A 24,556-nucleotide genomic window follows, 5' to 3' on the forward strand; every position below is an offset into this window, starting at 1 on the left:
GAATGGCACGGTTATAAATTATCTTAACCTAAAATGTCTTTCAGTAAGATAGCAGGATCTTCATATTTCCAATGTAAATTATGTTTTTTCTCTTTCTTCAATTCTGTCACACCATCTCCACCGCCACCTGCTTTATCTAATTTCAATAAAGTACTATCAACTAATTTATTCGTTATAATATCTATTCTTGATTTTTTGTTTGTGCTTGTTGTTGAAGAATTATGTGTTATATCTTTCCTATTTGTAGTAGATGATGAAGATAATTTGAATGGTGAAGAAGAAGAAGAAGATTGTTCGTTATCATATCCATTTAAACCATTCTCAATTTTACTTCTATCCGTATTGGTTATACCATTTACCAAAGTATGTTGCGATGATGATGATTGAACGGGAGGAGATTCAGTTGAAATAGTTTGACCAGATTGTAATTTATATAAAGAAGGTGAAATGATTGGATTCAAACTTGGATTTAACATTAATAAATGATTTAAAGAATTTAAATTAACTTTAGGTATTTGACCTTCTATTGTATTCTTTCCATTCTGTTGAGCGGCTATTCCACTTGCATTTGGATCAAATGCAAATTTCGATGTTGAAGAAGAAGAATGATGATCATTAAGATTGTTGTTATTATAATTATGATTGGAATTTGGTATTCTTATAGTACCTATACCAGGTCTATTTGAACCTGTTAAATGTAAAACACCATGTAAAATATCTTCTAAATGTGTATCTAAACCAACAGATAAAAATTCTCCAATTTCACTCAAAAATTCACTTGATAAATTTAATGAATGGTTTTTAGCATACTGTGATAATCTTAATGACAATTGTTGTGAAGTTGGTAGATTCCTAGAAGGTGGTAGTACCGGAGGTATAATAGCGTCTAAACGGGGATAATTCCAAGTGTTGTTAGTAAGCGTTTTCCTTTAAGTTATGCTCTCGATTGTCGATGTGTATGATAATGTGAATCAGGAAGAAGGCTGGACCAAGTGGACTCATAAGAAGCACAGATGATCTCCAGATAAGGGAATGTTGAAGCAGAGCTGGATATTGACACGAGAATATTATTAACTTACTAGGATGTACATTACTCCAAGTTGAATATCTTCTATTACTAAAACTATTATTATTCAATTCATTGTCTGTATTATTTAATTCACCTTCCGCCACTGTTATACCACTGGTATTAGCAGAATTATTACTATTATTGTTATTTGCTTGTTTACCTAAAATTGATCTTCTAATTCTTAATCTTTCTCTACCACTTAAACCTAAAATAAGATTTTGTACTCTTAATTTAGGTTCAATATTTTCTTCATCAATATCAAATTCTTTATTATCATATGGAACTCTTTTCCTTTTTTTATTTATTGAACTGGTTGTTATGGGTGTATATAATGTTGGAGGTATTGAAGCGTTATTAAGAAGTGATAACAATAATGTATTGTGTAATTCCACTAAAACGAGTGAAAGATGAGAAAATCAGCATTTGGGATTCGTCCTTCATGTTACGAGAACTTCAATCAGATCCTAGATCACAAGTAGAGAGCGGTTGTCGGGTCAGGAAGGTGGTGATTGTAGTAGATCCCTAAGGACAACCCGTATCGAAGAAAGGTCCGAGATAAAGTATATGAACGAAATCACAGTCAAGTCATGTGACCATAGCCCCAGCAGATAATCGTTTGTTTGGCCATTATTAGCATTATGGAGAGTAAATCACTCACATTTATCACCTTTGAACCAGCTCCTAACCATACTTTCCAGTTCCCCTCTACCCAATTGACCTAATAAATACCCATTAAGGGCTTTCCAGTAGGGTAAACCATCTTCACCTAACACATCATGCAATTGCTGTTTGATCGAATGCGTATCAATTCTTTCAAATGGTAATGGTCTTGGTAATTTCGGTATCGAGTCCGGGTTGTAATTTTGAGGAGGTAAAGCTTGATTGGAGGAAGGATGAATGGGTCGGGAAGGAGATTGAGGTTGACCTGACATCCTTGATGCTATATCGATCGTCCAGACACGATACAGCTATCCCTTGATAGACCTTGAAGTTCTCTTTCCGATATGAGGTATCCTATGAGTGGATGGCACGATCTCGGCTGAATGTCTCTGGTTGAAAATGACAGGGTATAGGATAATGATGAAGAAAGAAGAGGTGGACAACCAAACAAAGGTTAATCGAACGATACCACGTGGAGATGATATGCAATGATGAACGGAATCAGATTATATTATCTATCTCTTCTGTGCCTGAGCTATAATATGATAGTTTGACGCGTATAAAGGTATTTTCACCTTTCGCGACTTAGTCAACCATGAATGAACATTACAACTTGTCAATCTCTTAAACCCTTCTTCTTTCCTCTTTCACATTTCTCAGATAGGGCTCACTTTGCTCATCAAAGAGGTACAGTATACACCATTACCTTTGGTTGGAGAGAGTTCGATCATGTCAAGTAGAAAAAGAGCGCAAGTCATAGATTCGGATGATGAAGAGGATGATACACGTAATGCAGGGACGTCGTCCAGTCCTGCAAAGAGGAGGAAAGCGATAATACAAGATAGTCAACAAGGTCAAAGCATGGATGACTCAGACCTGGATGACTTAGATAGTGGAGATGATGATGCAAATGGTGCTGAGGATGATCTGCAGAATGAGGAGGTAGAAAGAGGAGCTGTCGCTTTCAGACCTGAATATCAGAGAGGTGATGATGGGTGAGTAAATAGGCTTACTCCTAATAATCGGCATGATCCCTTCAACTCGATCATGACTGATCGCTTGTACTGACGTTAGCTAAACGTTCTCATGGAATAGATACGTGGCAGGATCAGTCGTTCGAATTAAAATGACAAGTTTCATGACATATGATCATGTTGAATTTCGACCTGGACCTCATTTGAATATGATATTAGGTCCAAATGGTACAGGAAAATCAAGTATTGCAGCAGCTATAGCAATTGGATTAGGTTTTGCACCTAAAGTAATGGGTAGAGCAAATGATTTGAAATCTTATGTTAAACAGGGAGCAGATCAAGCTATGATTGAAATTGAATTAAAAGGTAAATTAGGTAAAAGAAATACAATAATTTGGAGAAAATTTAATAGAGAAGATGAAAAATCTGAATGGAAATATAATGGTATGTTAAAATAGACTATTTTATATAATACAATGTACTGCTCCTGGATAATAAACATCCTGTTCATATGATTGATTGCTGATATATCATGTAATAACAGGCTCAACATGCACTAGAAGAGAAATATTAGGCTATGTTGAAAAATTTGGTATTCAAGCCAATAATTTGTGGTAGGTTATAACCAGATATATACTTATCATCCTCCTTGAATCCGTAAAGTGTAGGAAATAGTTCTGACAGTCTATCTATGACAGTTCTTTCCTACCCCAAGATAAGGTAGCAGAATTCGCCAAAATGGCACCCGAAGTGGTCCTTATTGAAACGATGAGAGCAGCTGGAGATCCAAGATTGACTGGTTGGCATGAATCTTTGATCGAAAAAGGCAAAAACTCTAAAGATATTGCTACTGTAAGTCCGCCCAGTTTAACCCAGACGATGCGTGATTTGACTCTACCAAATAGGTGTTAGAAGGTCATGTGCATCACCGAGACCGACTCCAAACTCAAGTAAACAATCTTGCACCGGATGTTGAGCATGTTCAAGAACGTGAAGCCAGGGAAACAGAGGTAAAATGACTCTCCCACCGCTGGAAAAAACAGACAAATCTTGGCTGACAACCACTCGGATGAACAGGCTGAAATACTAGAGCATCTCGTAAGACTCGCACAGCACAAACAGCTCAAAGCAATTGCCAACGAAGCCAAAAATGAGAAGGCAAAAGCTCTTAAAAGAATAAATAAGCTGCAGGATAGAAGGCAACCATTGAAAGAACTCAAAGAGTGAGTCGTAGCGTTGTGACCGGAAGTTTGTTCCCGTTGGCTAATTCTACAATATAGACATTGGGACAAGAAAGCTCAAAAAGCTGAAGTGAGGCAGAAAACTGTAGAGACGAACTACCACAATGGAATGAAGGAGGTTAGAAACAAGTTGATCAATGCAAGAAACGTAGTGAGTAGTGTCGTACAGCGCCGTGTTTTCTTGCAAACCGCTAATTACAACATGTCTTCATTCCACCAGGGCGAGAAGGGATCACAAGTTGATGAAGAACTCAGTCGTCTTAAATTGGTATTTCAACGTAGAGAAGACGAAAAGAAAACCCTCACAACCAAAATCCAAAAATGTCAAGATATTCTAGATGAACCTCGAGAAGAAGTGGATGCAGATGTCAAGTCGAAGAGTAGAAAAAGGGTAAGCATAAAGTCGACATACTGCTGCTTTACGGTCTTACCAGGGAAATGCTGAAAGATGGATTTAGGCCGATCTACAAACGGCGATTCGTCAGAAAAATCACGAGATTGACGAGATCAGCGATCAGTATCAAGATAGCGGAAGAATGTTTACGCAGCTAAATCACGATCTTGAGGAATTGTCCCGGAAGTGAGTTTGGCTTAGGTCCGTTAATCAATAATTGACAAATTGCTTCGCAGTCAAAGAGCACTAGAAAGTATCGAAATACAGAAGGAGAAAGCCGCTCGAAATTTCAACCCTTCTATAGGATGGCTGCTTGACTGGCTCGAACAGAACGGCCATACTCTGGAATCTCAGGTACACAAACCACCCATGATCTCGGCCAGTGTTCCCAATAAAGACTACGCATGGCAAGTCGAACAATGTACAAACACGACAGCCAGATCTGTGAGTACATCCGTGTAAGCATTGGTAGCAATTACAGCCGAATTCTAACACATGTGTCTGGTTCAGACGTTCATATGTACCAGTCCTGCAGACTTTGATCGATTATTGGAATTTAGTGGAAAAGCCACCTATCCACCAAGACAGCTAGAGAATGGTAGAAGGATTGAAGGGGGCACAGTCAGGCTGACTCTCGCCTTACAAGAAGTCACCGAAGCTAAAGTCAATCCTCCTCGACCTTGTTCACTTCAACAAGTGAGTTTAGTTGTATGTACATTTCCCCATGGCTGATTAAATTCCGCTTTTAGCTTCAAAATATGGGCATGGACGGTTTTGCTATTGATTACGTCGAGGCCGAACCTGCTGTGATTGCCTTTCTTTGCAGCAATTCCCGTTTACATGCGACGGTAAGTGTTCGAAGCGGATTTTATTGTACACGTTGCTTATCATTAGTCATTTTCAGGCTTTAACGCAAAAACCATCGGTGCAGATTAATGGTGATGCCCTCACTGCTGCGGGAATTACCAAATGGGCGACCCGAGACGATCAGACCTCTGCAACTCAAAGTTCTTATGGTAGAAGAAGTTTTGTTCAAACAACGAATCTCAAGCGACCTGCCAAGGCTTTTAACCTTGCTGGTGAGTTGATACATAGCTGTTCAGCTGTTCAAAGCATTACTAAGTTTTTTACTGACGCGAATCATACTTTTTCAGTCGATCGAGACGCCGTCAAGCAAATAGTCGATGAGATTGCTAGGAAGAAGAAAATCAAATTCGATCGAGAACAACCACATTCGGCTTTGAAAAAAAAACTGGACGACACATACGCGGAACGTACGGATATGAAGAATAAAGTAGTACGTTAACAGAACTCGGGCCCGAAATGACGAATCTCTTTGCTGACCAATGTTGGGATTGACAGACGGAGTACGACACTGAGATAAAAGCCTTGATGGAGAAATCCAAACGGTGGCAAACAGCCGCAACCGATATGGGTAAGCCTATATCTCCTGGTCTAGGGGGAAAAACTTTAGCTAATCTCAGATAACGGAATACAGAAACGCATAAAGTCAAATTGCGAAAACTCGAAGCTCAACCATCTCAGGAAGAGGCACGGAACAAGCTGAAAGCTGAAAAGTTGAAATTTGCCACAGCAAGGCTTAGACCGCTAGACTCAATCATTGTGGGTATTTCATACAATCTGTGCGTTATGGGTGGAACACTGATACAGACACATGTATGGCAGACTTCAAGTGAAGGGCTATTTGATCAATGCACAGATTTGATAACAGCCAGTCTAACTGGTCTACAAACAGCTGTGAACCAACAAGCTATTGCGTCTAGAATGAGCGATGGCAGTGATTTGCTCGCTCAAGCGAAAGATGAGCTAGAAGCAGGCAAGTGAAAGAATACTCTATGCGATCGATCCCAGCTCACCACAGGCATTTCCAATAGCACAAATGAAGGCAGATGAAGCTAGTAGGCGAAGTGTTCTCAAGTTCGAGCAGCTAAAGTCGGCAATCAGGGACGCGCCGCAAAACATCAAGATTGCTGTTACAGAGCGAGGTCAAGATGTAAGTCCATGAATCAGGTCCCCTTCCGGGATTTTACCATGCTACTCGCTGACAGTCTTCTCCTTACAACTACAGCAATCTGCTTTACCGCCTCTGGAAGATTTAGAGGGTCAACTCGGCACTCTTCGAGCCCAACTCGAGTTAGCTGTTAATATCCCTAGCAACGTTGTAGCTAGATATAACGACTACAAATCTAAGGTGAGATTGCCCGCATAAGATTTAACGTAACAAGAAGGATCGTTCGGCTTACACTTACCACTCATTTTTAGCTTGAGAAAGCTCAAGATATCGTAGATGGCGAAGAAGCTGAATTGAATGGGTTGAAGAGGGATGTAAAGAAAACTCTTGTATGTTCAGGCAATTCACTAACCTCCGTCAGCATAGCTTACTTTCGCTGACATTCTACGCTACAGGATATGTTCGACCCTGCATTGGAAACGCTGGTACAAGCCGTTTCCAAGAAATTCTCAGCTGCCTTTGCTCGTAAGTCTCTCTTCTTATGGTATCGATAGGTGAACTTCTTCTGACTAAAAGTTATGTTGGTATCGATAGGTGTCAAGTGTACTGGCGAAGTCCGAATACGTAGAGTAGAAGGTGATTTCTCAGCTTGGGGAATTGAGATTTTAGTTTCCTACAGAGATGAGGATAGTCTAGCCATTTTGACTGGATCACATCAATCTGGTGGTGTAAGTGTAATTGTTCAATTCAAAATCACATCTGAAGGCTAACCTGTTTGGTAACATCAGGAACGATCTTTGGCTACTGTAACGTATTTAATGTCCCTCTCTGAGATGTCAAGGACACCTTTCTCCTTGGTAGACGAGATCAACCAGGTTAGTTTCCGCTCTCATCCCTTTTCTCATAAGTATTGTGCAATTAGCTGATTTAATGTATCGTTAAAACTGAAGGGTATGGATCAACGAGCCGAAAGAGCTGTTCATAATCAATTGGTTGAAGTTACATGTGATGCAAATGGTGGACAGTGAGTAAAAACCCTCTTACTGATCAGTCAGATCAGCAGGCATTATAAGAACTGACAAAATCTCCACATTTGTAGGTATTTCTTGATTACACCTAAATTGTTAACAGGATTGACATACCATCCAAAAATGAAAGTATTGATCATCAATAATGGTACTTATTGTAAGTCTAGCTACAAAGCAGAAATCCATGAACGTGATGTATTGACTGACAATCGTCGGATTTTACATTCACAGTACCTGATTCAAGACAATCGGCAAATAGATATGGTGATTTGGGATCATGTTTGAAGAAATATCAGAAAAAGCATTCGATAGCTGCTCGTTAATGACTTTTCATCATGTGCATCATGAACAGGTGTAGTTTATATTTTTGTATATATAGTTACCTATCTCCATTATAATAATGAAATTAATTTGTATGCTATGAGCAGAAATGAAGAAGCGATTATCATGTGATTGACAGTAGTATATATCATCAAAGTGCAAGTTATATATATGTATGTAATGAAATGTTGATTAAATTATATAACCAACCGTATACAAAACATACTATCATTCATCGTCCGTTACTTGTTTTCTATTATGATGTTTACTCAACATTAATATCTAGTATTGATGAGAACCAAATTTTCCCATTTTCTTCCTCAGTTTGATTATCATCTATTTCTTCGACTGCAACCCTTAACCCGAATTTACCTAAACTCAAAAAAGTTACACCTAAATCATACTTAAATGTTTCTTTAGGTTGTAATAAAGGTAAATAAGTTGAAGATAATCCATCGAATAATACATTTTTACTAATACCCATTGCATTGTTGACGTTGATATTTGGTTGTTGTTGAAATGAGTTTCTTTGTTGTTGTTGCTGCCTCTGATCCTGTGCGACAGAAGACAAAGTAGATGTCCATAATTGATCTTGTGATGATGTGGGTAAAGGTGATATATGTATAAAAGGTCTGAATGGACGATCTACGGGAACGAAGAATATTTAGTTTTCTGTATGAGACCAGATAAAGGGTTCATTTCGGATCAAAAAAAAAACACTTACCGAATTGATTCGTTATTTCCACATTCAATCCAACAAATTCCATAGCTTCTACTTTATTCTTGTTCTCATTGTCGAGTGAAAGTTGAATTTGAATGTCATCAGATTTGAAGATATCTAGTAATGATGGTGAGAATGATTGGCCTCTTAGACTTAATGTACCACGTCTCATGGATCCAGGCTATAGTAGTAAAAGAATGGAAGATCACTTTAGTTATAAGAGATTTTACAATCATTTTGACGCACGAGAAGAAATGAAAATTCTCAATACATCTTCAGCAAAAGCTCACCTCTGTCCAAGTGGCTTTAACAAGGTTCAGTATTTCTTCTCTATACCAAAATAACTCTTTTTCCCTATTTAATCGACTAGTCGATTTTTTCTGTTTATCAACTATATACTGTCTTTCGGATAATGTCGGTATAGGTTTGGAGAGTATATCTTTTGAAATTATCCTTCTGGGTAATGGTAGGATCATACTACGTACAGGTAAAATGTGCCCCATTAAGCGTTTATACTACCATACGCATAAGAATGATACTGCAAACTCACCGTTCCGTAGCTCCTGGTGGTACTAATCTAGTACATTCGACTGATTCTTGATTACTTGAATCTGATTCATATAAAATCTCAAATCAGCTTATTGACGACATCAGCAATGTCTATGGTAGCTTACCTTCACTGTCCCTTCTTTCCAAAGTCACTTCAAATGGAACACCATATACATTCCTCACACTCAAAGATAATAAGCAATGATCATCATCGCTCTCTTCCCTTAAAGCTGTTCTTAACCTTTCTTCGGTAGCGTAAGAGGTAGAAGCCAGTCTTTCCATTTTAGGTCTATTACCGTTCTTAGTTGTCTCGCCGCTCATTCCGTTTACAAGATGTAACAAACTGGACCCTGATGGAGAACCTAGACGTGTTAAATCAAGAGAATGTACATCGATGGTATGATATACTGTAAATAATACCGGGAAAGTAATTTGTCTCGTATAAAACGAGTTCGAGGTTGTTGCTGAGGGAGAATACCCTTGTTCATCCTTTGAATCAGTTGAAGGAGGTCTATTGAGATATCCGTAATCTATCCGTATGGTACCGTCGGTACTATCGAGTACATTTAATATATCAGCTGTGGTGCGACAACATTGACTAATCCGCAATCGATTTGCTCACCATCCGACCTTTCCCAGACACTTGACATCCAAGTTAAGTCTTCCACCAGGAGCGATTTCGAATTTTTCATTATTGTCTTTGGACCAAGCGAAGACAGGTTTATGTAGTTGATCGTACTCAATCTCGTAAGCTTGTTCAGGGGTCAATTCACCTTCTTGTATAACAGCTTGAGCTTCTCTAGCAGTGGAATCGTCGAATGTCAGTTTAACGAAATCAATTGGTACCGAAGAAGAGTTCTCCAGCGTTATCCTTATTGTCGATCTATCATAAAGATATCAGCTAATCAGCTTGAGGTTCTTCAGGAGGGCAAGAGGTAGTTGACGATTTGACTTACGTTTCACCGTTATACAACATAACAGTGCCATGCGTAAGACTTGTTCTTTTAATCCATGCCAAAGGTAATTCATCGACAACTTTACATTCTAAGCACTTTGAGCCACTTTCGTGGGTTTGATTATCTCGTTTATTCAATTTAGATCTTTCATTTAAATCATATCTAGCATCTAAACCTTGTTTCTTAGTTCTCGCCAGATCAGATTTTATCCTAGATTTCCGTTTATCTCGTTTATCCTTTTCTTTACTATCGATAATGGGTATTAGTATTTCAGTTGATGATCCGTCTACTAAACGCATCGATACACCCTTAATCGACATCAATCCTGCTATGGTTGATTGTCCGGTGACGCGAACGGTCTGGACAGAGTTGGCAGGTAGAGTAAGTGGTAAAGGCGAAGTTATAAATGGTACACCAGAAGTTCTGAATCGGTTCACGCTTTAGCTAAATAAGGACGTTATACGTTGATATAGCTTACAAAATCGATAAATCCTGTATTTCCAAATCAAAAGAGAAGGGGTTTCGCACAGTGACAAAGACATCAACCTGTTCATTTGCCACTATGACGGTCTAAAAGTTGAAAGTTAGTCAGTTTCCCGTGTTTCAAAATTTATGGGTATTTAAGCTCACTTTTCCAGCTTCAGCAGCTTTCAACCTTGGATTGTAAAGGAAAGGATCTTTCTTTCCATCGTTCACCGCAATTTCATTAATTGAATGCTCAATTGGTAATTTGTTCAGGGGTAGACTATGTTCGATCATCGTCAGAAAGAAATTACACAAGATTGGTTAAACCTAATTGTCATGCGATGCGGACTGGAAGCTTACCCGGAAATCTCGATACTCAGAACAATCTTTTCACCAATCCACCAAGGCAATTGACCGATATCTAAACCTCTTCTTCTTGCAGTAGCTAATGAAGTTGGATATAATTTATTTAACATATGTTGCGATTGTGGATTTAAATAATGATTAAGATTATTCAATGATGTTAAACACAATTTGATGATGTTGGAATGATCAGGTAACGACTCTGAAATTGCTATACCTTCTTTCAGAAATTCAACTTGTAGTTCGGGCCAGCCAAATTTAGATTTTGAACTACTATAACCTTGATCTTGATCTTGTTCATAAAAATCTATAGAATGATTGTATTTGTGTTTATGTCCAAATTCTGTAGAGGACGGTGATGAAAAAGAAATTAGATCAATACCCATAATTTCGGCAGCTCTTTCAAATAGATTGATAATTCCACTATTTCCTTCCGTAGATTCTTTGCGTCTGACAGCAACAGTTTGATTAGAATTAGATACTGGAACTCCTAATCCTAGGCCTAATCCTACAGCTGCAGCCTCGTCGCTCCGATTCTCAGCTGCTAAGACCGGATTTGAGTGATTAGGCGATTTTGGTCTATTGGAAAATCCAGCATTATTGTATTTCCTAGATTCTTCTCTACCTTCTACAACTAAAATAGCTAATTTCTTCATAACTTCCCTAGTTACTGAGGCTTCTTTTCTAGGTAATCCTAGCCATCTGGATAACCATATAGCTTCATTATGTATGATCACCTGCTCGGTTTTGGTCATAGCTCTGTGGTAAGGCTGAAGAGCATTTTCTATATGCTGAAATATCGATTGTCTTGATATCTGACTTGAACCCGATAATAATGCTAAAGACCTATGACGTTTCCTTCTCAAATTGTGATCGGATACCTCATGAGGCTGTAAAGGCGATATGAAGCTTCTAGGTAGAGTATGCGTCATTAGAGAAGATAATGCTATCGATCCCCAACCACCTGCTGCCCATATTAACAGTAGAAAATGACTGATTTTGAGAGATAAGCTGGTATGTAGATATGCAAGTAAACCTTCTCCAGTACCTGGATTCGTAACATCGTTTTTCGATGGCGCAGAGAAAGATATGGATCCTGAAGCAGCAAGGGGAGAAGGAGAAAGGATAGTTGGTGGATAAGGTAAAGGTGAACGAGATAGACAAGCTAATGCCGAAAGGTAATGAGAGAGAATTTCGACCGGTATTGGCGATGTTGGAAATGGTTGAGCGAGGTTCTGAAAAGTTCACGAGATCAGTCCTTATTCCATCATGGAATAATCTCGAACTCACCGATCCATCCCTTCCTTCCCAAGCTTCACCGATTCCAGCGACGGCTCTACCTTCCCTGGCTACACCTTCCCATAACACATCTCCAACATTTCTACACCTTTCTGCTCCTTCATCATAACATTTTATTGCGTCTCCATATAGTCCAGCTAATAAGTGCATATCTCCTAACAATTTCATCAATCTACCTCCAGCTACACCTGTCAAAGTCGCATTTGTATATTTGGTCGTGGTCATTTGAGGCAAGTTGGAAGAGGAAGAAGATGCGGAAGTTGTTGACGAAGCTCTAGTGAAAGGAGATGACAAAGCTGTAGACCTTCGAAACGGATTCGATGAGGCTGCTACGGGGGGTTGAGGTGATGGTGATATCGAAGTAGTCTGTATTGGCGGTAAAGAGGGCGCTTGTATCGATGTAGGCCTTCCTCCAGGTGTGAGCGCCCTCGTTAATGATATACCCATCCCGCTCAGATGATCTAAAGATTGGGAATGCGGTATACCCGTTGGTGTTGATGTACCGGCTCTCGAAGGGTATTCATGAGGTGTGGTTGATCGGTGCGAGGATACTATATTGCCTAATTCCGGATGAGATGATGTAGAGATTAGAGATGGTAGAAGGGTTGATGACAATGTGCGCATTCCTGCAGGTGTTTCCAATGCTGTAGCCTAAGTTATCATTCTCTTTAGCATATATACGGTATCTTGATCAGAAATTTCATACTTACTATTTCACCAAGTTCACCCAATAATTCACCTACGACTTCACCTAAAACCCTACCAATCCAACTCTCGGCTCCGTCTAGCGGTGCATATCTCATATAACCTTTATCTTTCCCATGACCACCCATTCCATCATGATTATCGTTCTTTCCCTGTTTTCTAGGTGATGAAGGTGATATAGGTAGCTGATTCGGAACCACCAATAATCGTTTAACTAGTGGAAATGGTGAAGTTGATGGAAATATTGATGATATAGCTTCGTCGAAAGAGTGTTCTGGATTGATTTTCCTTGAAGACGCAGCCAGTGAGTTGTTATTCATTCTGAACTTCGGATGAGTTGGAGCAGCTGGAAGATCCGTTATATCCCCACTACCTTCTTCTTCTTCTTCATCCTCATTTTGTTCTTTTAGACTATAACCATTTATTTCCGTTTCTTCATTCTCTTCAGGTTCAATAGCTATACCTAAAACTATCAACGGGAATCCAGCCATTCGTAACAGACTTAGAGGGTAAGTATGTTTATCAGGTGCTTGACCTGTGAAAGATAAATGAACATGATTTGTTGTTGATCCTCTAGATATTGATATACTATTTCCTGTAGATGGTGGGAAAAACCTTAATCTTGGATTTGGTGGTAGCTCATATGATCTAGTTCCAGTTGGTGTCCTTGACCTTGATTGTAAAGGTCTAGATAATTCATCTCCTCTCAATGTCTGATATTTCTTCAATAGAGTCTGGTAAGATGAATATACATTTTGTGGAATAGGTGATGAAGGTAAATGTACTGGAATCAATAGGATTGGTATTTTAGATAAAGATGCTGGATCTGAAAGTGCAGATAAAGGCGTAGGTGCGTTCATGATGGTCATTACTGTTCTTTTCGCTGTAGGTAAAATTGACAAAGTATGGGTGTAGGTGGTGCAACTGTTTTTAACTGTTCAACAGTGATTGATCCGACTTGTCGTAAATGACCAAACGAGTACACTGAGCCACTATTCCTAAGCAGAACTGTCACTGAAGATTCCTGTTGCAGCTCAGTCCCCGCTGCTAATCTTTGGGTCTGACATGAACACTTTATCAAGCTATTTTAAGCAATAGTAGCATAAATTTCAGCTAACCTGCACATTGCTCTATCTCACTACGAGCGCGTCAACAATTAACATAATATATGACGTGCACGTGGACATCGCGTGGCTCGGTCATCCCCCCCTCCCCCGAAAGCTGAGCAACGCCAAGGTCAAGCTGATCATCAGTTATCTGATCACACTGACGGCGGCTTCTAATACCCTTTACAACCCACCTGGTAGCAGTGATGCTGCTCAAACACTGCTCAATATTTAGGAGGAGACAGATGACCCCAAAATAACAATGGCAATAAGATGCATGTGAGTAAGCTCTTTATCTGGTACAGACATATCGATGAATTATGCTGTGTCACAAATTGATAAAATGAAATCGATCTCCATCAGGCCGCTTCTAGTATTTGGGTTGAATCTTGTTTTCAACCTTGACACGGTTCATGCCTACGTAGGATCAGGGCCGGATCAGAAGCCTTTAACTCCTATCAGCTCAGCGTTGGGACCACCATATCAGGGCATTGTAGATCATCCACTTCATCCGCCAAGAATAGTTTATGCGCAATTAGATTCTGATCGTGATGATATGAACACGAACACGACCGAACTGCTGAAAGGTATGGTACCCACAGCTATTCATATATCAGGGAATAATAAAGAGAGATTTGATCTTATGTTCTTTTCGGATGGTTGTAAGTGGCTTGTTTCAAGGAAGACGAACGGACAAATGATAACGTGACTGCGTTATTGCAGACACGATTGATGAGTACTACAAATTCGAGGAAGATGTACGAATTTTGAGAGACGATATCGTATCAAATAATGGATCCATGGGACATGTGGCAGATTTGTTGAATATTTGGGCCACTTTCATACCTTCAAAATACGTGGGTATCATCAATGCTCATAGGTCGGACACGCTATGAAGTATTTTGCTGATGACTACTTTCAACGAATCAGTCAGGTATAGGTACACACGATAAACTATTACCAGGATCAGTTCTTGGATTATACAGACCAGGCAGCGAACTGAGAGCTGTATATGTGAAACACCCAAAAATCGCTAGATCAGCTTGTAAATGGTTCAAAGACGGGAAAGCCGGTGAAGGGGGTTGTGATCAGGCTATCTTATTAGGTAAGATTTCCGTTCCCAGATTCCACTAAGCGATAGATAGTAATATCTGATTTGTCATTCAGGTAACGATCCACTTTATGGGGGATTAGGAGGCGAATTCACGTGAGTTCGTAGGATAATTACCAAGTGAGTCTTAGAGCTAACATAGATCGATACGCTTATGAAAGGATTATCACCGCATCTAAACTGAATGGGCCTCAGATCCTTAGACATGAACTCGGTCACAGCTTAATACCGGTGGGGGAGGAGTATGATGGAGGTATGTTGACATCTTTGCCTTGATATTCTTGGCTATTTTGCTAAATTATTTTCGCACCCAGGCTTTGTATACGAGGGGGTCAATTCAGATAAGGTGGAAAGTCTAGAAAATCTGAGTTGGAAAGATTATCTATCTGATCCGGATCACATTAGAATCGAAGATGCTAAAATGGCTGTTCAAGCTTATCCGTGAGTACACGCCAAGAAACGATGTCTAGTGCTAGTTGCTCACATGCTGAATGATCAATTTATGTTTAGTTGGCATGACCTGGACAAAGAACCTTACAATATCCCTTTCTCATCCTTTAATCTGCAAAACGACACAAACAGACCATATCCCACAGCTTTACTGCGCACTTCATTATCATCTATTCCATACTCATCACATATTGACTTCATTCTGAATGGCATCTCGATCGATTTGTCCGCCCACTTTCCTCAGGAATTAGAAGGATCTCACGATAGAAGATGGTTGGACTTACCGTTACTTGATGGATTGAAGAAAGGTGAGAATGTTATCAAAGTGAAGTTGACCGAAAAAGGGCAGAACGCAGAAGCAGGACAAGGTGGAAAGATGATTACCAGTCTGGAAGTCGTAGAATATGGTGGGGGAGGGAGGTAAGTATCGGCCAGATACAATACGAGATGATAATATGACTGATGATTTGAATTCAGATTCAACGATACAAAAGGCAATATAGGTGCCTATCCCACTTTCGACTTAACAGGCCGCATGACGTTGAGGCCAGTAAGTGGGAACTCGACAGAAGATGCTATACGCAATTATGTTGTCTTAGCTGATTATATGAAAATTTTGCTAGACCAATGAAGAATGTCTAATGAGAAACGTTACTCATCCAAGTCAGTGGTCTACCCATCTTCTCGAAATCCTTTCTGAGATGTATATCGCTAACTTGGCACATATAGATTTTTGTCCTGTTTGTGCGGATCAACTACGACAAAGCTTACTGAGGAAGATTGCTGGGAAGTAACACAACGGATCACATTGAATATCCATTTATACCTTTCCTTTGATTTTTATGTAGTTTCTGATCTTGATTTAAGTATGACGATGATGAGTCATAGAGAATGCAGCCAGTGAATTTTTGTAAGAGTGGAGTGAGCATGAAACTAGTTTTGTTTATGGTAAGGATGACAGGACAAAGTATTTGCACCGGAACATGACTTGAAGTGGCAGTGAGTATGACTATGTATAAAGGGCAAACAGATACTTATACTGTATTCGCGAATAAAAAAATGAAAAGATACGATTACAGTATACTGTTTCAATCATTTAACCTCTTTTGTGCGCTGTAAACTTCAAGGGGAAGACCACATTCGCCATCATGCTTTTTTATCTAAAAAATGACGAGGTTTCAAAATCAACTTTTTCGCAGCTACATAAGTTATAAAAATCCCTTTTCTTGATCAATTTTGTTGCCCTTCGCTCTTTCAACATATCCATCACAACTTCCCTTCTATTTCCTTCAAACTTCGTAATCAGTTACCGAATACCATAACGAATACACTAAATATGTCATCTAGCTATTCATATTCAAACGTCAGCACCGATGATTCAGGCACAACCTTCACCAGATCTGATGAAACGGGACATATCGATTCCGTTAATGGACGTAAAGTTGAATGTAAGTTTTGCTGTGATACGTCATTAATACACAGCAGTGTACAATCTCTCTATCGTTAGTCCGATATACAGAGTAAACAGTATACCAGAACCACCCATCTTACTGTCACTGTGATTTTATACTCTATCTGTTATAAATACAATAGAGATTTAGTATATTGAACTGTATTACTGAATTAAGTTTTACTATTCTACCGTAGTCTACGCTTCCACTCAAGGCTTGTCATCCGATGGAGACTGTGTATTTCATGATCGTGATGCGTGAGTTCATGCTCTTCATTTACCCTAGGATAGTAACCAGACATGGATGAATGTTGCTTTTCTTATCCCGCTTTCTTCTATATTCCGCTGATTAACCCATAACTGCGACACCATTTTCTAATAATGTGTGTGTACATCCTCTGACGATACTGTACCAATAGTCCACAAGGTGAACTCACAGTGACTGGTGCATCTATGTATAGCCAATCATTAGTTATTCATGCAACTGATGAAGAAGGTACGGTTTGGGATTATAAATATACTAAAGAAGGGAAATGAACATATATATGCCATTCACTATCTTATGACATAATGTGGACGCAGAAGTATCATACAGTAGTAAGACATACTATAACGATGATTGTGTTACTTGATACTATGTTAAGAGTATGAATCCATTGTCACCTTTTGTTCCTGTTCCAACGTTGTCTTGATAAGTAATATACTTCCTTGATCTCAATAAGAGGATAAAACGTTGAAAAGTCGCCGAACAAAGAATAACATGATTACTGACTGGTCCTACGTTATTGACATAAGTTTGCTATAATAATAAGAAAGCCTACTATTCAACGCCGCTATTTCCATTTGTCTAGGAATCATCGACTCTCTTCCCCTCGTCATTCCGAGATCCATTTTGGTAAAGTGGTAAACTAGGTGAACAAATTCAAATACCGACAAGTTGCCCTCAAATACCATAAAACTCAGTATAAAGGATCTATTCGTCTTCTCTTGATTTGATGTGAAAGTCGGACTTATACGTATTAAGAGTACTAACTATTATGAGAGCCTATATATATTGACCCCATAGAAGACTAATCGTAAATCCCTCTCAAAGTCATTTAGTCCTTCCATAGTAACCAGGTATAAAGACTGTATCGTAAGCAGAATGACGAAGAAAGATAAATCATCTTCTGATATCAGCCATAATGTCAGTGACACTGATAATCAACAATCACTTAATGAAGATATCCACAACCATACTTCAGTTCTCGGAACAAACGCGAGCGAGTCAGACAGACCAATTGATACCGATTGGACCTCGGCATCCCTGAAATTATCAGGTGGTATCTGTATTCTTGACAACGATAGCCGCTCTGATGAGTAAGTTGAAATCTTCACCTGAAATAAACAAGCTTTGCTATTCAGCGTTGACATAAACGTTCCGATGATACTGCCAGTAATCAAAGTACAGTCTTTTCTGAGACGTTGCCGTCTGATTCCAGAGTAGATTTCTTTCTTGATCCAGATGGTGTTGAGCCATGGAACGTTGAAAATCAATAGACACGATATGTACAATTACTAAGCTGCAAAACTTTCTTGAAAGAAGGGGTTCTCAGCGGAAGGTTCAAGCGATTTGAGTGAAGCTGATTATCGAATGTTCAGTAAATCTTTCTTTGATCATGTGCTAGGTATAACGTTTTTGGTTGTGCAAGTCAATCATGAGACTTTATACATACAATTTACATATCATGTCACTTCACGGAAAATGTTCCTTTTTATCGTATCACAATCGTATTTAAGAATTTAATTATCATTTGATTGCCAAGCGGATTCTATATGTTTTAATTGATCACTAGCATCTTTCAACTCTGCAGTGCTGGATATAGATTCCTCTGCTTGAAGAGCGTTCTACATATATAAGAAGCACAAAGCAAAGATTTATCAGCGTCTCGACGGTAATTACGGAAAATTCCTAGACATGTGAAAGGCAAGTAGCTAATCTCAATCAACGAGATGCCGGTGAGATACACGTTCCTCTCCTAAAGGGAAAGAGCGAAGAAAGACGTGATGGACTTATGGACTCACGATTAAATCATCGAGTGATTGTACAGCTTCTTCTAATTGTTTCCTTGTTCTAGGTACCATCATTTCTGAGTCTTTCAATACTCTTTCCTGTATTCTTATAGGTAAGCTTTTTCATACTTTAACAGTGAAAGAGATGATCTATAAGCTTCACTTACAGCTGCTCTTATATCAGCACCGTCAGCCCCATCTTCCTTGAGCTTAGAAACTACTTTCTTTTGATCTTCTACTTCTTTTACGTATGACGATTCTTCCTTGTGTAGACTGTTCCATGAAGGGTAGGTTAAAACTAAATCAGCCTTTCACCGTCCGGGGCAATAGGAATGCTACATACCGTTTCACTACACCTGTCTTGATTTTAAGTTGTTTGATGGATTGAGCCGTTGAGTCTGACATGGTGTGAAAGTTTACTGCTGTCTATCTGTGAGTCAGCAGATTAGATAATGAGAATAAAGAACACCAATTCTCCAAATAAACTCTTTCCGGAGGTCGTGAATTGTGGAACACGCGAAGTGGAGGTTAATGCGAAGAAAGATGAGGATAACGTAATCTAAGAATAACAAATTATGTTATTCAGATGATATTATCTATAAAAACAGCAATTGGTTCTGATATATAAGTTTTTATTGTATCATCTCCAATCACTTCACTAGCTAGAATGATTCCAAACGTATTGAGCTTCTTGACCATTCTCATCCATACCAAATTCCTCCTCATCATCACTATCATCTTCCCAGTCATCCGGTTTCCAATTACCCTCATTGATCTCTCTGAGCAATCCAATCGCGTCTTTATATTCATCCAATTCTAAGATTGATTTATCATCATTCTTGATTTTTTCCTATACAAGGAGCTGATCAGTAAATAACTGATCTTCAAGGTACTATGCATAATTTGAATGGTGTTGAACTTACTATGAATTTCTCCAATTCTGCTTTTGCTTCTTCTAATACTAACAATGCACCTGCAACTCTAATTCCTGCTTCATCCATATCTCGCATCTAAGATGGTGTATGATCAATATTTTAGTTTTGAATGATCATACCAGCACAGATACATCTCAGCTCACATTAAATTCTACATCAGCCTCAGTTAAAGGATCTTTATTAATGGATTCTACGACTGTATTCTCTTCATCTTCTTTCAAAAGGTCAATGTAACTTTGATATTCCTCTTTTTCATAATAGTGGCCAGTAGCAGCACTGATATGACAATTGCAATTATAATCAGCTCAAGCGTTTGCTGGAAAGGACAAGGGCAGTGGCGCGATAACTCACTCTTCAAGTTCTTCTGTAAGATCCACAAGCTTCTCAATCAAGTCTTCTTCACCTTCTGCCTTTTCGACTTTTGTGATTGTTTGAAGTATTTGATCATTCATTATGATTTCCTTGATTTGCTATACCAAAAAGCTGTAATGCAAGTCAGTACATATCAAGAATAGGGTTGTTAGAGTAGTTTCGATTCAGTCTGCATACCGAACACAACTTCGAGCTTGCTGCATTATTTCTACAAAATCAGTCTACGCTATGTTATGCACAATTTCATACCATTTAACGCACGGTCCGAGTTCCCTTCTTAATGGAGCGCCTATGACATACATAAAAAGAAGCTTTAATCCTGGCTCTACTCTACAGGTGGACATATGAAAGTACTTTTGTGTCATGTTGATACCATACAATTGTCAGAGTTAATTGTATTAGTGGACATACATATTGAGTAACACCCATTATGAACGAAAGTGACGAATATAAGGCCATAAGCCATAGAATAAGCATAATAAATATATACGAGGTTGTTCCTCTTGGAACTCTTTGTTAGGTAGAATCGCTAAGCTAGTACGCGCCAAGAGGAAGTATTAGACGGTAACAATTTGATTCCGTCAACATGTAGAGTATTTTCCCGTTGAAAGTGGGTTTTCGATGTGAGCCTTTTTGATCTCTTATTACCTTGATTATCAACATATCGCATACTTCTCGTAACAACAGCAAAGGCGAGCTCAATAAGCCTTGAAGCATGACAAACACTCAGATTTAATATTTAAACATTAGATTTCCACATTCTCGACACACACGCTCTTCTCAGTCAATCCGCGATTACACGGTTAATACCATCTCAGGTTCGAACGATAAAACCATAACGCTCGGGGCACCAAATAATATCTAGATTCAGGTTCAGTAGTGAGATTCAGGTTTAGAAAAGTCAAAAGGTGCAGACGAAGCTGACCGAGGACGTAAATAGATCAAGGCGATACAACAAAAAACATCTTGTCCTTCTCAGCATCGTCATTCTAAACATAAACATTATCATTCTATAATCTCAATACTACTCAATACTTTCATTATAGACAACGTTTTTACCTTTACCTATCAACAGCTCTTCGAATAGCCACATTGAAACAAAAGATACTCGCTTACCTAAACATCAACAACGAAAACATCGGTATCACGAACAGTACATCTATACTCATCAACTATCTAATCTCTCTTCCATGTCATCCTCGTTATTCCCATTTTCTACATCAACAATATGACCTCACAACCAGCAAAAGCATATCCATTAACAAGACCACCTATAAAGAAATATTTCACTTCACCTCAATTATTCTTAAGACCTTCTATAAGATTAAAAACAAGTTTATATACATTATCAATAACGATAATAATATTAGTTATATTAGCTTTAAATGCTATAACATCTTCATCATCTTCAGATAAAGAAGTAGATATAAATACTGTACCTTCACATGGAGATTCACCAGCAGATACAGGTGAAGGTAAAGATGTAGCAAAAGGTAAAGATGCACATTTAGTTGATGAAGAAATTCAAAGATCTTTTGAAGAACCTGATTTTTCTTTATTATCTTCAAAACAACCTCATCAAATTGGTTGTGATATACCTTTATCAGGATCAGGTGGATCACAAAAAGAACAAGGTGTTTTAATGTTTATAGGTATCTTTTCAACTGCTGATAGAAGAGAAAGAAGAGATTTGTAAGTTTATGCTTTACTCAATCAATCTCTATGGACATATTCATTATATAGGTAATGACTGGTTTATTGACATTCGTTATAATCCAAATGACATTACAGATATCGTAAAGTTGTAATACCAGATTTTCCAAAAGAACAATTCACAGTAAAATTCATTTTGGGTACACCACCATATCCACAGGAGCCAATTAGTGAAGAAGCTATAAACAGGTCTCGTTACTTGAAAAAGATCAGAGCGGAAATGGATGAATTTGGAGATATGGTCATGCTTCCTGTGAGTGGTTATCATCTGTAATATTTCCCTTGCTGTTATCATCTTCATTACTTTGCAATGTATCGTGTCAATCTCTGAAAGTAAACTGATTTTGCTTTACCTGTACAGATGGTTGACAATATAGATTTAGGTAAAACACATGAATACTTTAGATGGATAGCGAAAGAATACAGTGGTGAAGGTAGAGTTAAAGGTCGTCCCCAATACGTGATGTAAGTGTCTTTGACCTTCAGCGGAGAAGATGGAAAATTGATTGAAAATAACTCACTCGCTCGCATGAAATCTATAATATTTAGGAAAGCGGATGATGATGTAAGTCTTAAAGAGCCATAACCAGTCTAGAAATGCGCTGATTGGCTTGATCAATCTTTCTAGACGATACTAGTGATGCCAAATTTGATATCGGGGTTCAAAGATTTAAATTGTGCGGATAATATATATTGGGGTACATCAGCTGGAAGATCGCATTATTTTGGTGATTATTTTAGAGGTTTAGCATATGCAATGAGTTGGCCATTGGTAAGTCATTGCCGCTCTGGTCTATCTTGTTAACTGTTTTATATCACCTACATAAGATCAATGTAGCGCTTGTATACTAATTCGACGTTGTTTTCTACAGGTTTCATGGATAGGAAATGCAGATATGCCTTTAGCACATATAATAAAGATTGAAGATGCACGTACGGGTCAATGGTTGAGACATTTAGATCCTATAACGGATCCAGTCAAAAGGATAGATATGGGTTGGACAATGGGTGATTGGAATCAGTTAGATGTTGGGGTGGAAACTGTTGCTTTACGTGAGTTTGATTTGAATACGTTCTTACGAATCTAAACCTGTATCGCACTCAAATACATGATAGTATAGAGATCTATACATCTAACTAACTTCCTTGTTTCTCAATATTTTTAGATTGGTTGAAATTGGATGAATGGGTGGTGGAACAACATGATAGATTACATAAAATATGGTCCGATGCAAATAGACCATATGATATTGAAAATGGTGTTTCACCAAAATTAAGTATAAAGAAAGGTAAACAAACTCCAGAGGAAGCTCAAAAAGAACATCAGAGACAGAAAGAATTGGGTTGGGATGTTGGTGGTAATCTAGATTAAAATCTTTATTTTGTTATCCAGCATACTATGCATCCTTGTTCTGGTTATTTCGAAGCGATATGATGTGCACAAAATCTGCGATATCATTCAGCAGTAACAATAGGCTTTTGATTCAGAGATTATGGCAAGGTAAATAGTATATTTACTGGTTGATTAGAATCATCGCTTTATATTACACGATGGACTTGATCATTGTTGAACAGTATTCATCCTTGAAGGTTCATGTTCTGCTTCAAGGTCGAAATGTGATGTAATGAAGTATCATACAACATATTCATTCTTCTATGAAGGGTCCGAAACAAAAGAAAACAAAAAAATATGTTTTTAGCCTGAAAGATCTATACCGAAATAATGCTTTAACGTTTCGCAAGATAGATGGACTTTTTGATGAGGTGCAAACTAATTGAAACCCCATATTTGTGGTTCCCAGATCTAAACATCTCAAAATCCGAAAAAAATCCAGTATCGGATTTGATTATTTGTTTTGATGGATTATAATGGTTTACTTGGTAATTGAGTTGGGAGAATACCGAATCTACGATAGGGAAGTAGCAATATTCGATATTAAGATTTTATCGCTTACATATTGAGAGAAATCATGATGAAGGTTTTGTTGATTAAATAATTATCAAACACAACACAGTAAATAAAACTTACCTCTTTTTGATTGTTACTCTGTGTCTTGAGAATTTATCATCAGGAGAGAATCGAGCTGCAAGTTGTGATAGTACAGTAAATTAGCACTAGACTTTGTGCGTATGGTGCTTTCAAGGTATTTATTCCACCACTGTGATCATTCCATGTAATTGATATAGATTATGAATTTCAACTCACCTGGATGGGCAGATTTTGTTGGTTTACCAGCTGATGTTAATTTCTATAACGAATTCAAACCAAATGATCAGTACTTCCAAAATATACAAGACGAAACCATATCCTCATATAATCTAATTCTATGTCCGACAATTTGTTTTCAACGTCGGCAACGCAGAATAAGAGCTTACTTTGAGGGTGTAGAGTCTACAACGAAAACATTTCCATCAGTTCAAGCTCTTTATCGATACAGACCATATATATATATATATATTAGCACACTTACCTGTTTCCCCGTTCATCAAGAGTATACATCAAATGCATTTTATCTGATCTTTATCCTGTTGGTCGATGATATCAAGAAGTAAAGGCGATAGTCGAGCTATAAGGTTTTCGCTTTCAAGATGATTTACAATATCTGTCAATTGTACATAAAAACATTAAGAGAATCTCGAAAAATGTAAA

The 24,556-nt window shown here is 38.3% G+C and overlaps 8 protein-coding genes across 8 annotated transcripts; 4 read left to right on the plus strand and 4 right to left on the minus strand.

Annotated features, from left to right (window-relative positions):
- Positions 1–23: 23 nt before the first annotated feature.
- L201_003723 (uncharacterized protein) lies at positions 24–2,001 on the minus strand (the record flags this gene model as incomplete). The annotated part of the gene is made up of 3 exons (XM_066219476.1): positions 24–886; positions 1,080–1,460; positions 1,728–2,001. 3 exons carry the CDS (start codon positions 1,999–2,001, stop codon positions 24–26), a joined length of 1,518 nt encoding a protein of 505 aa, XP_066075573.1.
- Positions 2,002–2,458: 457 nt separating this feature from the next.
- Positions 2,459–7,661, plus strand: L201_003724 (uncharacterized protein; the record flags this gene model as incomplete). The annotated part of the gene is made up of 26 exons (XM_066219477.1): positions 2,459–2,724; positions 2,825–3,147; positions 3,248–3,317; positions 3,402–3,555; positions 3,609–3,713; positions 3,781–3,926; positions 3,984–4,095; positions 4,165–4,335; positions 4,403–4,524; positions 4,575–4,782; positions 4,849–5,034; positions 5,088–5,186; positions 5,243–5,417; positions 5,493–5,635; positions 5,701–5,773; positions 5,837–5,961; positions 6,025–6,175; positions 6,234–6,352; positions 6,428–6,550; positions 6,622–6,699; positions 6,766–6,835; positions 6,905–7,038; positions 7,099–7,185; positions 7,261–7,334; positions 7,410–7,495; positions 7,570–7,661. 26 exons carry the CDS (start codon positions 2,459–2,461, stop codon positions 7,659–7,661), a joined length of 3,492 nt encoding a protein of 1,163 aa, XP_066075574.1.
- Positions 7,662–7,924: 263 nt separating this feature from the next.
- Positions 7,925–13,577, minus strand: L201_003725 (uncharacterized protein; the record flags this gene model as incomplete). Its single annotated transcript, XM_066219478.1, has 12 exons — positions 7,925–8,304; positions 8,384–8,561; positions 8,671–8,857; positions 8,931–8,991; positions 9,055–9,482; positions 9,552–9,812; positions 9,886–10,308; positions 10,364–10,455; positions 10,516–10,630; positions 10,711–11,948; positions 12,004–12,663; positions 12,723–13,577. The coding sequence occupies 12 exons, from the start codon at positions 13,575–13,577 to the stop codon at positions 7,925–7,927; spliced, it is 4,878 nt and encodes a 1,625-aa protein (XP_066075575.1).
- A 589-nt stretch (positions 13,578–14,166) lies between these two features.
- On the plus strand, positions 14,167–16,178 carry L201_003726 (uncharacterized protein; the record flags this gene model as incomplete). Its single annotated transcript, XM_066219479.1, has 10 exons — positions 14,167–14,485; positions 14,547–14,680; positions 14,754–14,928; positions 14,991–15,030; positions 15,096–15,187; positions 15,249–15,375; positions 15,445–15,804; positions 15,862–15,934; positions 16,008–16,047; positions 16,114–16,178. The coding sequence occupies 10 exons, from the start codon at positions 14,167–14,169 to the stop codon at positions 16,176–16,178; spliced, it is 1,425 nt and encodes a 474-aa protein (XP_066075576.1).
- Positions 16,179–17,978: 1,800 nt separating this feature from the next.
- On the plus strand, positions 17,979–18,373 carry L201_003727 (uncharacterized protein; the record flags this gene model as incomplete). The annotated part of the gene is made up of 2 exons (XM_066219480.1): positions 17,979–18,193; positions 18,271–18,373. The coding sequence occupies 2 exons, from the start codon at positions 17,979–17,981 to the stop codon at positions 18,371–18,373; spliced, it is 318 nt and encodes a 105-aa protein (XP_066075577.1).
- Positions 18,374–18,616: 243 nt separating this feature from the next.
- Positions 18,617–19,291, minus strand: L201_003728 (uncharacterized protein; the record flags this gene model as incomplete). The annotated part of the gene is made up of 4 exons (XM_066219481.1): positions 18,617–18,721; positions 18,899–18,985; positions 19,054–19,159; positions 19,230–19,291. 4 exons carry the CDS (start codon positions 19,289–19,291, stop codon positions 18,617–18,619), a joined length of 360 nt encoding a protein of 119 aa, XP_066075578.1.
- Positions 19,292–19,544: 253 nt separating this feature from the next.
- On the minus strand, positions 19,545–20,273 carry L201_003729 (uncharacterized protein; the record flags this gene model as incomplete). Its single annotated transcript, XM_066219482.1, has 4 exons — positions 19,545–19,736; positions 19,810–19,896; positions 19,965–20,097; positions 20,173–20,273. The coding sequence occupies 4 exons, from the start codon at positions 20,271–20,273 to the stop codon at positions 19,545–19,547; spliced, it is 513 nt and encodes a 170-aa protein (XP_066075579.1).
- A 1,148-nt stretch (positions 20,274–21,421) lies between these two features.
- On the plus strand, positions 21,422–23,278 carry L201_003730 (uncharacterized protein; the record flags this gene model as incomplete). The annotated part of the gene is made up of 7 exons (XM_066219483.1): positions 21,422–21,885; positions 21,985–22,159; positions 22,268–22,371; positions 22,456–22,471; positions 22,535–22,678; positions 22,779–22,959; positions 23,073–23,278. 7 exons carry the CDS (start codon positions 21,422–21,424, stop codon positions 23,276–23,278), a joined length of 1,290 nt encoding a protein of 429 aa, XP_066075580.1.
- Between the last annotated feature and the right edge of the window lie 1,278 nt (positions 23,279–24,556).

Source organism: Kwoniella dendrophila, chromosome 4 (genome assembly GCF_036810415.1).
Source record: "Kwoniella dendrophila CBS 6074 chromosome 4, complete sequence".
NCBI classification, from domain to species: Eukaryota; Fungi; Basidiomycota; class Tremellomycetes; order Tremellales; family Cryptococcaceae; genus Kwoniella; species Kwoniella dendrophila.